This window comes from Haliotis asinina, chromosome 1, assembly GCF_037392515.1.
Source record: "Haliotis asinina isolate JCU_RB_2024 chromosome 1, JCU_Hal_asi_v2, whole genome shotgun sequence".
NCBI classification, from domain to species: domain Eukaryota; kingdom Metazoa; phylum Mollusca; class Gastropoda; order Lepetellida; family Haliotidae; genus Haliotis; species Haliotis asinina.
Window position 1 is genome coordinate 38,122,628 of NC_090280.1, and position 12,019 is coordinate 38,134,646.

General features: G+C 41.2%; 1 protein-coding gene across 2 annotated transcripts; it reads right to left on the minus strand.

Annotated features, from left to right (window-relative positions):
- Positions 1–3,442: 3,442 nt before the first annotated feature.
- Positions 3,443–9,724, minus strand: LOC137291142 (uncharacterized). Of its 2 annotated transcripts, none has more exons than XM_067822431.1 (3): positions 9,646–9,724; positions 7,017–7,329; positions 3,443–5,445 (listed from the first exon to the last, which is right to left on the minus strand). In XM_067822431.1, exons 2-3 carry the CDS (start codon positions 7,309–7,311, stop codon positions 4,430–4,432), a joined length of 1,311 nt encoding a protein of 436 aa, XP_067678532.1. In that variant the 5' UTR covers positions 7,312–7,329; positions 9,646–9,724; the 3' UTR covers positions 3,443–4,429. The 2 variants fall into 2 exon arrangements, with proteins under 2 accessions (XP_067678532.1, XP_067678540.1); XM_067822439.1 differs by lacking the exon at positions 9,646–9,724 and adding an exon at positions 8,009–8,076.
- Between the last annotated feature and the right edge of the window lie 2,295 nt (positions 9,725–12,019).

Here is a 12,019-nt window from a genome sequence, read left to right on the forward strand (position 1 = left end):
CTGACATACCTATCACGAGAGTCACCTCACCTCATACCTCTTACTGAAGACCAATTCACGGGTACAAAATATGAATAACGACAGATAAATATGGTTGACACGCATATTTACAGTGAGGACTTGTTACCTGAATTCACAATTATTTTACGACTAAATGTTACGAATACACAATGCCATTTAGAAAGTGGTCAGATGCAACATATGTCATATTTGAGATTTCACTTTCTTAGAAAAGAACAAATTCTAGTACATTTTGGGATTGAGTCCTCTCCGGGATTCGAACCCGCAAGTCAGGCACCTAATCGCCAGCACACAAAGTCAGCCGCCTAGCCCGCTCAGCCACCGCGACTTCCACAAGTAAATGCTGTTTTGTAAAAGTTTCTTTGGTCTTTAATCAATCAGACGTTCTTTTCGTGTAACTGTTAAAGAACATTCTGCGACATATGGTTTTTGTGTTCATGCCTTTCCAATTCACATACGATGACATATCTAAATATGGAATAACATCCAAATGCATGCTTTATATATACAATTCCATAATTCGATTCCTGTTACAATATTACAGTGTGCGTAAAGAAAATACTTGGAGTTGGGCTGCATCATGTTTTCATCTAATGTTATTCAATTTCGGGAATAAACATGACACCACCTACCGAAGCAAGATACTCCCAACATCTACACTGTCAGCCTTATCATGTAAACACAACTATTTCTCGTTTTGTAAGCAAATCGAATTTTCATTCATATTTTACTCCCGAAGTTTTACAGAGCAGGGATGTAACAGTCCAGCCACTACTGGGAACCCCAGAAATGGACTTCACACACCGTAATCATGTGGAGAATCGAACACTTCAAATACTCGTCTATCCAAGATGTATTCACTTAGATCACTCAATATTGATATCTCCTTGAGTGGACTGCTGTGTTCACGGCATATCGCTCGTACCGATGTTCAGAATGTCTTGTTTGCTTATATTAAAGCTTGTGGCAGTTTAAATATTTTATAAACATTTAGGAAATTAACAAACCTTTGGGATGGGCAAGGTGTAAATGAGCCTAGTTGCCCGAACACCTATTAAAATTAGTAGTTTGCTTGTCACGCCAAAGATCAAGGTTCGTCTCCCCATATGGGCACAATACGTGAGGTCCCGTTGTGATATTGTTGGAATATTGTTAATAGCGACGTACAACCATACTCACTCCATCCCAAAAGCAAACACGTGGTAAATACCCTAACCAAACATAATCTAAAATACATCTAGCACCTTTATTTAGAAATGCCGTTATATGTTTGTTCTCCGTGTAACAACCCTTTGTATCACTTGCTTCATAACGGTGTTTGTAAATACAAGAAACGTCGAAGTCCTTGCATTTAAGACGTTGACTGTCCATAGAACTTGGTTGTTCTTTCACCTATATATGCAACTTCTGAAATGTCTCTCAAAGAAGTAGGCAACACACGAGCAACAACGATGGACCAACTTACAGGAGGCCGTGGGAACTACCTGCTTCTTCATCATGCAGGGTTTCCCAGGAGAATTTCATCGTTGATTTGGTTGTGTTCAAGGATAACCATTATCATTTTCAAGAAATAAATATTGCATTCGATGCATGTCACAAGTTAGTGTTAGCTACTATTAGGCCGAACCTATCTGATACCAGTGTTGTTGTTTTTTTCTTTCATACAGTGTCAAAGAGTCGTAATAAAAAAAATCTGCGATTCTACGAAAAATACCCGAATTTGATTGAACAGTCAGTAAGATTAAACGCTGTCAATTTTGGATTGCAAATGCGACTGATTTCACGACCGCTTCTTTGCGCACGTATACAGCACTGCCACATTGTTTCAGCTTAACCACTTGAGTTACATCTAGTCTCTGAAATGAACATATTTTACAGAAAAAGTTCTTTAAAAAATAGAATAACATGAAAAGGTGCCGAGACATTCTTCATGTTCAGAAACATTTCCTAGACTTGCGTGGGTTTTCATGGATATATGTGCTTCAGGATCTGTATGATAAGACTACTTGACCACGAACACAACTAATATCAACACAACTAACGTTATGGAAATGCTGATAAAACATTTACTAACACTCGAAGAATACAATTATATGATTTTTCCTCTACAATTCTTTGGGAACCTATCATATTCAAACGCACTTACAATGCACGACCCCAATCATGAACAAACCATATCTACAGATAAATAAGAAAGCTACAAATACATCCCCATCTATTCAAAACCAAGTCAGTAAGATAAATATCAGGCGAAACACCAAATTTATGCCACCCATACTTCATCATGTCCCGTTGCATCCTTAAAAACACATGTAAAAACATTGAACCACAAGAATTCTGCTCTCTGTCAGCTTCCCGCAAGGCTGTCACTGCTGGTGATCAGTGTCCATACACAAAAAGACCTGGGCACAATCCATGATGACTGTTCCAAGGAATCCCAAGTTAATCACACGTACACAAAGAACTGCGTTAAGCCATCACTGTCACTCTTGCGTCGCATGCCCGGTTAGAGGCAGTATGTGAAATCATGATCGAAGCTCTCAGGTCATAAAAATAACATTCTTTAGTGAGTATATATTCTTCGCTTCTGCAGGGTTGATTCGACAGTCAGACAAATATTTTTCAATACAACTTCTAATTTCATCCTTTCCCACTATGTAAACACTTGCTTAACTGAGGGTGAGGGGTGGTGTGGTGGTAAACTAACACGACACACAAAACAAGATCGAGGTGGGATTATAAAAAAACAAGTTCTTAGGTATTACAATATTGTATTGAAGAAACAGATGTTTGTTTTCGTTGGTCAGTCCCTTCACAGATGAGTTCAGTTCGCCCCTCGTCCAATGCCGGATTACACAGTGTCATCCAAGCAATGAAGTTCATTTTAAACTGGCTCTGGTACAATGGAGATATACATACTGTGTTTTGGAAGTTAGGCCAATGTTAGACTGAAGTGATATTCTCTGAAGTTCTAACGACTAAGGGGCCATCAGTTCGGAATAATGTTCATCTAATTTCCAAACAGTTTGTCAAATTATTCACCGTACTTTTTTTTACTGACTGGATTCTACACAGTCTGAATGTTGTCAACGTTCAACTTTATTTCGTTATGAAAAGGCTATATTGTCCTCCTCAGAATGTAGTCCCGAAACATTAAAAGTAAATGTAGTCCTACCAAACTCTTAATCGTAGATTCTACCATGACTTCAGTAAATACTGGACTGTGATTGGTTAATCAACGTCATTCAGAAGTATATAATCACGTTACATACCTCTGATTTTCCAACACACTATATATTTGTTTAAAATCTGAATAACGCACTTATGGTAGAACGGAGATAAACGTATTGTGTTGGAGAATCAGGAATAGCTAGGTGTGCGATAAAGGATGCAGATTAATGAATCAAATGAGATATCCACCGAAAGACTGGTAACACTTTATTGTCCAAAAGGAAATATGTTTTACACATGAAGTACATTACTAGAATACACATATACAAACAAATAGCAGAAACAATTAACGATACGCACTGCCATAATATCGTAGCACTAATGAAGCGCAATGTAGAAAGGAAATTAATTTATTCAATGAAAATTAAGAAATTTTAAAGAATAAATATAAATACGACATTTATTGAGAACACGGATGCTAACTTGTATAAAATACTGACAAAACCAGTTCCACAACCGCAAGAAATCTCTACTACAGGAAGATATTTTGAGCATGTGTTTGTTAATTTTGTTGTTTAACGATGGGCTCACCAATAATACAGCGGGATGATGGCTGACCAGAGATTTCATTGCTTTCGACGATGAGATACGAAATAAATGCTTTACTAATCACTATCAGCTAGTCATGATACTAGTATCCATCTTCTGTCCCACCTGTGGCTCCCGCCATAAACATATATCTTCATTTCGTTGTAAACCAGTTGCATGTTTTCAAATAAACTCTCTCTCTCTCTCTCTCTCTCTCTCTCTCTCTCTCATAATAACGATAATTCATTAATGTAGTATATTCATTTGCTCACTGGACGCTCTAATCCCAATCTGATTATGATTACCCTGGATAACCCAAGCTCCTTGTGGGTGCTAGATGGCAAATAGTCACATGACGTATCTCAACTGATGCCCATTTTCTGCTGGGTGAATTCTGCAATTTTGAGCAAACTCGCTTCCCTAAGATGAGACCACGTGGATGATGGTGCTGGGTTGTGGAGCAGAACTGAGGTCCCAGACAATCTCAGGTGTCAAACTGCCAAACACGGTCACACATCCAAAGACCCTCCGCGCTTAACTTAAACTGACTTTTAACCTGATGACCTCTATGCACAGGATCACACACCAACAGTAGTACTGACACCAAGTAGACCCAACAGTCTGTTGCCATCGCCATTTTATTTCATTCTCACACAGTCAAGTCCACAGTCTCATTCCCAAGCTTCCACACTGTGACATCCTTGTAGTTACAGATAACATAAAGATAACCCATGTTATCAACTGCTATTCCCGACGGCTTACTAAAGTGTTCTGACTCCCCAATCACCTTGCATACTTGCCTTCCCCTGCTGGAGAATTGCACGATAGATCCATGGCCGGTTTCAGCAACGTAAACGTTCCCAGCGCTATCACAAGTCACGCCTAAGCATTTTATGTTTTTGCACCACGTCACTTTACCATCTTGTTTGAGGCAAGATGCTGTGTTGCCCCCACAGTCAGTGACAACGATGGTGCCGTTTGGTGTCACGGTGACGTAGGAGGTGTCTGGAAACTTGACGTGAGCAGCCTTGACGTCATACTCTTTTAGAACTGTGCCATTGTCGTGTATTATCTCAACACTGTCATCAACTGTCACAACAAACTTTCTACCAGGTAAGGCACAGATTCCATCATACCGCCTTTTGGTTGGAAAAAACAATTTCTTCTCAATGTAACATCGCTCAGCGTCCACGGTACATATAACAACGCCCGACGGGTCGCTCACGGTGACGGCAACCTGGTTATGTTCCATCTCACAAATCCTCCAGGGTTTGGAGCCAAGATCATATTTACTCCTTTGTATCACTTCCATTTCAATATTTAGGATCAAAAGGAGCAATTTGTGATTCGCAAAATCTGGAACGACGATTATTTTCTTGTCACCTTTCACCAAAACAGCGAGGTCATAGGCATCTGGCTGCGTCTTGTCAGGAAGAAGAGGGATGACTTTATGAAAGCGACCTGACATTTTCCGCGTGACTTTTGGGTCTGCTTTCTTCTCACTGTTACCAGTGTTGATAGCGGCGTTTAGACCTGCTTCGTGTAGCGGTGGTGGTCTTCTTGGGTCCAAATCTTCAGTTGTGCCTTCTGCAGAACTACCGCGTGCGACCTTATCTCCTTTACTGCCATCACCGAGGTTTGTTTCTGACAACTTTACATCACCACCTTCAAAGAAAATGAATCACAACGTTTAATATTTACTTCTGTATTCGTCCTTGCCTGAATTATGTGCAAGTTACAAAGTATCAATTCATAATAAAAAAGCATATATTGAAAATGTGAACAAAAACACACAATGTGATACAATGTGAAGAATAACCGGTTTTAGGAAAATGCTCCACTTCTCTTAACGCGAGGCGGAATCCCGGAATCAGAGGTACTAACAACATATATCTCACTTGTACCACCAAGAATTGGCACTTGGTATAAGTAAAGGAGCATTATCTTCCAGAATCAGAGGTTCTAACAACATATATCTCACTTGTACCACCAAGAATTGGCACTTGGTATACGTAAAGGAGCATTGTCTTCCAGAATCAGAGGTACTAACAACATATATCTCACTTGTACCACCAAGAATTGGCACTTGGTATACGTAAAGGAGCATTGTCTTCCAGAATCAGAGGTTCTAACAACATATATCTCACTTGTACCACCAAGAATTGGCACTTGGTATACGTAAAGGAGCATTGTCTTCCAGAATCAGAGGTTCTAACAACATATATCTCACTTGCACCACCAAGAATTGGCACTTGGTATACGTAAAGGCGCATTGTCTTCCAGAATCAGAGGTTCTAACAACATATATCTCACTTGTACCACCAAGAATTGGCACTTGGTATACGTAAAGGAGCATTGTCTTCCAGAATCAGAGGTTCTAACAACATATATCTCACTTGTACCACCAAGAATTGGCACTTGGTATACGTAAAGGAACATTGTCTTTGCGATATAAGAGTTGATGAAAATTTAACTTTGACGTACTGTGTTGTTGGAATAGGTTGCTGAACATATTTGATCTAATCCCCAATCCCAATTCCGACCACAATCCAATTCCTTTGATCAACATAAGTTTGCATGATGAAGTGATTGTGACCGGCTGTTGTATAAGGATACCTCCTGGCAGTAGAAGATGTCCTGCTGAAGTGACATGACTATTTGTTCACATACCCGTCAGAAATCTTTTCTCAATGTATCGCTCGAGGTGCACGACTGACAGGCTTCTTTGGTGACAGCGCCTTGTTATCAAAAGGGAATGGCTATAGTCTATCTGATTCCACTAGAGACCGATGAATTTGCTCACTAAATCTTATAGCGAGACCACATACTGCTAGAACAGCCAGCTGCACGCGTGAAAGCGAACTTTTACTACAAATGTTTGATGATTACCTGGCTATTCAACCAGCAAATGCCCACCATTATTACGATGTATTACGATCACCATTTAAAAAAATCTGAATCGTGGCCATTGTAGCCTAACCGTGGCTTAGTGTAAACGCAGCATGATGCACCCCATACTCATCATTCACCAGGGGTGACTAACATGATCGGGTGGCCAGGCTCGCCCAGATGGTTGATACAAGCCTTATCAATAGATCCGATGCTTATGCTATTGTTCAGAGGATTGTCTTGATCAAAATATAGGATTATTTACACACACAGCCAACTTGTGTCGGTGATATTGCTGTGCGTGGCGTTAAACAGGAAACAAACAAGCATAGGTTTGCCACACTTACTCTGTATATCTCCCTGGATATTTTTCAAAACGAAATCAGCAGGAAACTGCTCCGCCCACACTTCTCGAGGTTGATGTATGTTTGGTACCTTGACGACCATTCTGCATTCAGGACAAGCAAATTCTGAAGATTTTTTATTCTTCTTTTTGCCCTTGCTCTTCACACTTGATTGAATATATTGATCTAGGCAAGCCAGACAGAACCTGTGCATACAAGGGAGACAGCGTGGGTCATTGAACTCGTCCTGGCAGATAGCACACGTAAGGTGTTTTCCTATGAATTCAGCCTTCGCCATCTTTCATATCCTGCGAGACTGTGAAAGAAACAAAAATCCATTTTAGCGTAATATCGTCTGGACTTACATATGTCTGTTCTACTAATTTTTCGGGGCGCGGGGGTAGCCTAGTGGTCAATACGTTCGCTCGTCACGTCGACGGCCCGGGTTCGAGTCATATGGGCACAATTTGTGAAGCTCAATTCTGGTGTCCACCTCCATGATAACAGCAGTGTAAAACCATAATAGGTCAGCATACCAAACCTTCAGACCAAGTTAAAATATAGCAACCTGAGAGAAAGACAAGCAAACAAACTACTAAACCCCGCGTCTTGGGTGATTGAGTTTAGTTCTACGCCGCACGAAGCAATATACGTACGAGCTATATGGCGGTGGTCTGTAAATAATTGAATCTGATTCAGACAATTCAGTGATTAACATAGTGTGCATTGACCTACGCAATTGGGACCCGGCAACAAGTGTCAAGCAAGTCAGCGAGCGTGACTACCCCATCACCTTATAGTCGGCTCTTACGACATGTGTGGGTTATTGAAGATCCATTTTAATCGGATCTTCAAGAGTATCATGTATCTAGACGTGTGGAGGATTAGAGTGGGTGAGTGAATTTAACTATCAGCCGATTTTAACAATATTCCAGAAATATCACGGCGGGGGTCACCAGAAACTGGAACCACACCTTGTACGTGGGGATTCGTACCTGGATATTCGGTGTGACAACGCTTTAATCACAAGACTACCGCCCCAGGGGTAACGTCACATGGCGTCCATATTTATAGAACCGTATGAATGAAAGAAAAGAAAGCATGTTAGACATGTAAAAGGTCTGAATGATTCAAATGTTTAACGAATGCAAGTTGCACATGAAAATGAACTGATGTAAGAAATGTGGTATGGGAGAATGTTGGAAATAAATGAACGCGGGAGTCGTTTAATGATGCAGTCCCCCTCGGAATGAATCCAGTTGGTTTGAAGTTGCAGGTCAGAATATATGAGACATTAGAGCTGAATAAATGATTGGAAACATACATGATGAGAAATTCAAGTGCGGTTTACCCATTCCTTATGTAAGAACCTCCGTGGAGTTGTGGTTAGAGGTCGCGGGTTCGCCGTACCAAAAGACGTTAAAATACACATGGCACCATTCTCTTCCCACAGTGGTTACTTGTCATATCTTCTTACGAACCTCTGTTCTAATACGGCCATATTTCGCGGTTCTCATAAAATCCCCAAGCGGCAAAAAATGTCATTTATCTCCCTTTTTTTTGTCCAATCAGAACACGTGTTATATCGACTTAGATTCAACTTGACAAATGCAAGCAATGTGGAGAAACAAAAATGACATGACTGAGTTCTGTCTAGAAGAAACATTTGAGTATTGCGCTCGGGAAGAGGTTCTAGTTTTCACGATGCATCCGGAAATTACCGAGATCTTTCGAACGATCACTTTTGAAGCAAGGTCGCTGATTGCACTACTAAATCTGATTGCCTCCAATCACGAGTCTTGAACACTCGCACCATGAAAGGGTCGTATTAGAACAGAGGTTACGTAGGAAGATGTGACAAAGTAACCACTGTGGGAAGAGAATGACATGGCACGTGTTGGTCCTGGCCTGGCGCTCGGCATCAATGGGTAGAGCAAGGACTGATCGGCTCTGAGTCACTAGAATATGTCTGAGTGGGGTATTCATGCTTGACTGCGGCATGGGTCTCCCTGACCCAGGACTATAAAACGTGCTTATGTCTAAGCAGAGACCATATAATAGATAGATATTATATGGTCTCTGGTCTAAGCTAGTACAAGCAGCCACACATGCAGTCATCGTCAGATGAGTGAAAATTTCCCAAGTACGATAACCCCGTCTCAATTAAGGGATCATTCATATTTTATGGCAAGCGAGAGTGGGGATCATAAGTGCTGAGGGGATCGGCAATTTTGTACAGTAAATTGTTAACAATATACATGCCTATGCGTACAGGTAGGAGAAGAGGTCGGGTCGTGGGATTTTGTTTGTTTTGTTTTTTTTGTTTTTTGTACATGACATGAGGGAGGGAGGGGGTGGGGGAGTATGTGTGGCTGGGCACGTACTTTGGACATGTATGCATGCTTCTCCATTAAAATCATAACACATACACGCAGTCCTTAATAATGAAGGGTCCCTAATGTAAAAGCACCATCGGTGAACACAGGTGAATCAAACAACTTGATCACTCCATTCGTTTTACGGGAGTCCCCTGTCAATTTTGTGACAGTTTCATCTTAGTCATAAATAAGCAATAAGAAATAAGCAATAAGAAATAAGCAATAAGCAAAGCTTGAACAGCATTATTTCTTACCACACCAGCCCAGGCAAGCTTGTAGTTAATGTTGACAGTTATCGTCTAACATATTAACCTCACATACATGGTCCTTCTTATGGGCTAAGTGTATGACAAGCACTGCCCCAATCGAGCACTGTCAGTTTCTATTTCATGTTAATACGATTCGGATTACTCAGAAACGAAACGTGATGGGAAACCCTGAAAGTTGTGTCTATTAATAGATCATATTCCAAAACGAGGCCAACTTTAGTTTAGACTAGTTTGTCGGTTCCTGTACGCTAGCGCTGCTGGTTGCACGTGAAGCAGTAATACTGCCCCTGAGAAGGGAAGTATCACCAGTAGTGCACTGCCTTCAGTAGTGCGGTTGGTGAAACAGTTGGAATAGAAGTAAAAACAGAAAAGCTCGATCGCCAGAACAAAATAAAATTTCATCCAGAAAAAAACACGTGTGAATATCGTAAGATTAAACTGAAATCACCTCAGAGTGGTAACCAAATCACGATTTCTCAGTGCATACCACTCACTAAATTAGACAGTGCCAGTATCCATTTCAACATATAACCTAGCTTTGTCTTAAAAGTAGAGGGCGGTGGAGTACCTTAGTGGTTAAAACGTTCGCTTGTCACGCCGAAGCCCCGGGTTCGATTCTCAACATCGGTACAATGTATGAAGTCCATTCCTGGCTTTCCCCGCCGTGATACTGCTAGAATATTGCTAAAAGAAGCGTTAAAGCAAATTCACTCACTCACTTAGAGTTAGATTTCAACGTGACAGATATCTGTCTGTCTATCTATCTAATTAATAAACAACACGTATGAAATGGCAGAATGTATTTAATAGAGTCCGTGTTTCTTTTTATGATATAAATGCCACAACGGTTGGCTTTACTGGAAACGGCAACTGCTTCAAATCTAATCGTAGTTGTTGCATGGCGTCACATCTGGATTCATAGGCGTGAAGACGAAGACTATTATGATCAAAATAATAACTTCCCAAAAGGCCGACGTTTTTTTAAGTGTGTCAGTGCATGAAAGCATCACCAATCATTGGCTTAGAGCGTATCACTCTGTTAGGGGAGACCCGTGAAGGTCCCGGTGCAGAATTGGCCTTCAGCAACCCATGCTTGCCATAAAAGGCGACTATGCTTGTCGTGAGAGGCGACTAATGGGATCGGGTGGTCAGGCTCCCTGACTTGTTTGACACGTGTCATCGGTTCCCGATTGCGCTGATCGCTGCTCATGTTGTTGATCACTGGATTGTCTGGTCCAGACTCGATTATTTACAGACTGTCGCCATAAAGCTGATCTATTGCTGCGAGTGGCGTAAAACTAAACTCACTCACTCACTGTTTTGGGAGCGAGAAGCTGATCCGTTCAGTCCATGAACCCGTCGCATGAAAGATAGGTAATATCAGTAGTACTTAATGTTACCCTGCCGAGTGCTCTGCAATAAGGTGAGTGAGTTTTACGTCTCTTGCGACAATGTTCCAACAATATCAGTGGGGGACACCACAAATGGATTTTATATATTGTACCCATTTGGGGAAGCTAATTAACCCGCTCTTCACTGTGACAAGTGAACGCTTTAACCACTATAGGCTACTCCGTCGCTCCTTTGCAATGAGGACATAAAACAAAGAGTTGGTCATCTCGGAGTCGGTATACGCTTTGTTTAAGTGGGGCATTCATCTTTAAACCCAAATTATCTCAGTGTGAAATCACGCGCAGACACACATAAGCAGCAAGCAGGCACAAGCATGTTTTTAAGTTGGAACACTTACTGAAGTTTGGTTTCACGCCACTTTTAGCAATATTCAGCAACATCACAGCTGGAAATTGCCAGAAATGAGATTCACACATTATACTCATGTGGAACTTCGAACCCTGGTTTTCGGCATTACGAATCAACGTTTTAACCACTGAATTGACTATAGATGAGAGTAGGGGGCCCACTATTGAGAAAAGAAAAGCTCACACTTCAATTACACCAGAGTTTCAATGGTCACTTAACAAAATTTGAGGACACACACACACATACACACATTCCCTCTGGATCCACCTGTGCGTTATCTTGCTGGAGTATTGTTATAATGCTAAGAGCGGGCAAGAGCATACTTACTGTATTGTATTGTAGGCTTAAATTGTCGCATATTTTAGACTTCCGTCGGCCGCATTGGGTATATTTATTTCAGGGTCTGCTCGACAGACTGAACTGTTGGGGTAGCCTATTGGTTAGAGCGTTTGCTAGTTACGCCCAAAACGTGGACCGTGTCTCCCGCCGTGATGTTGCTGCAATCTTGCTAAAAGCAGCGTAAACCCACACTCGCTCGCTCTCACGTTTTCATGATTTAATTGTTTACACAGATGGGTCTAGAAGGGGGTGCAGTGGT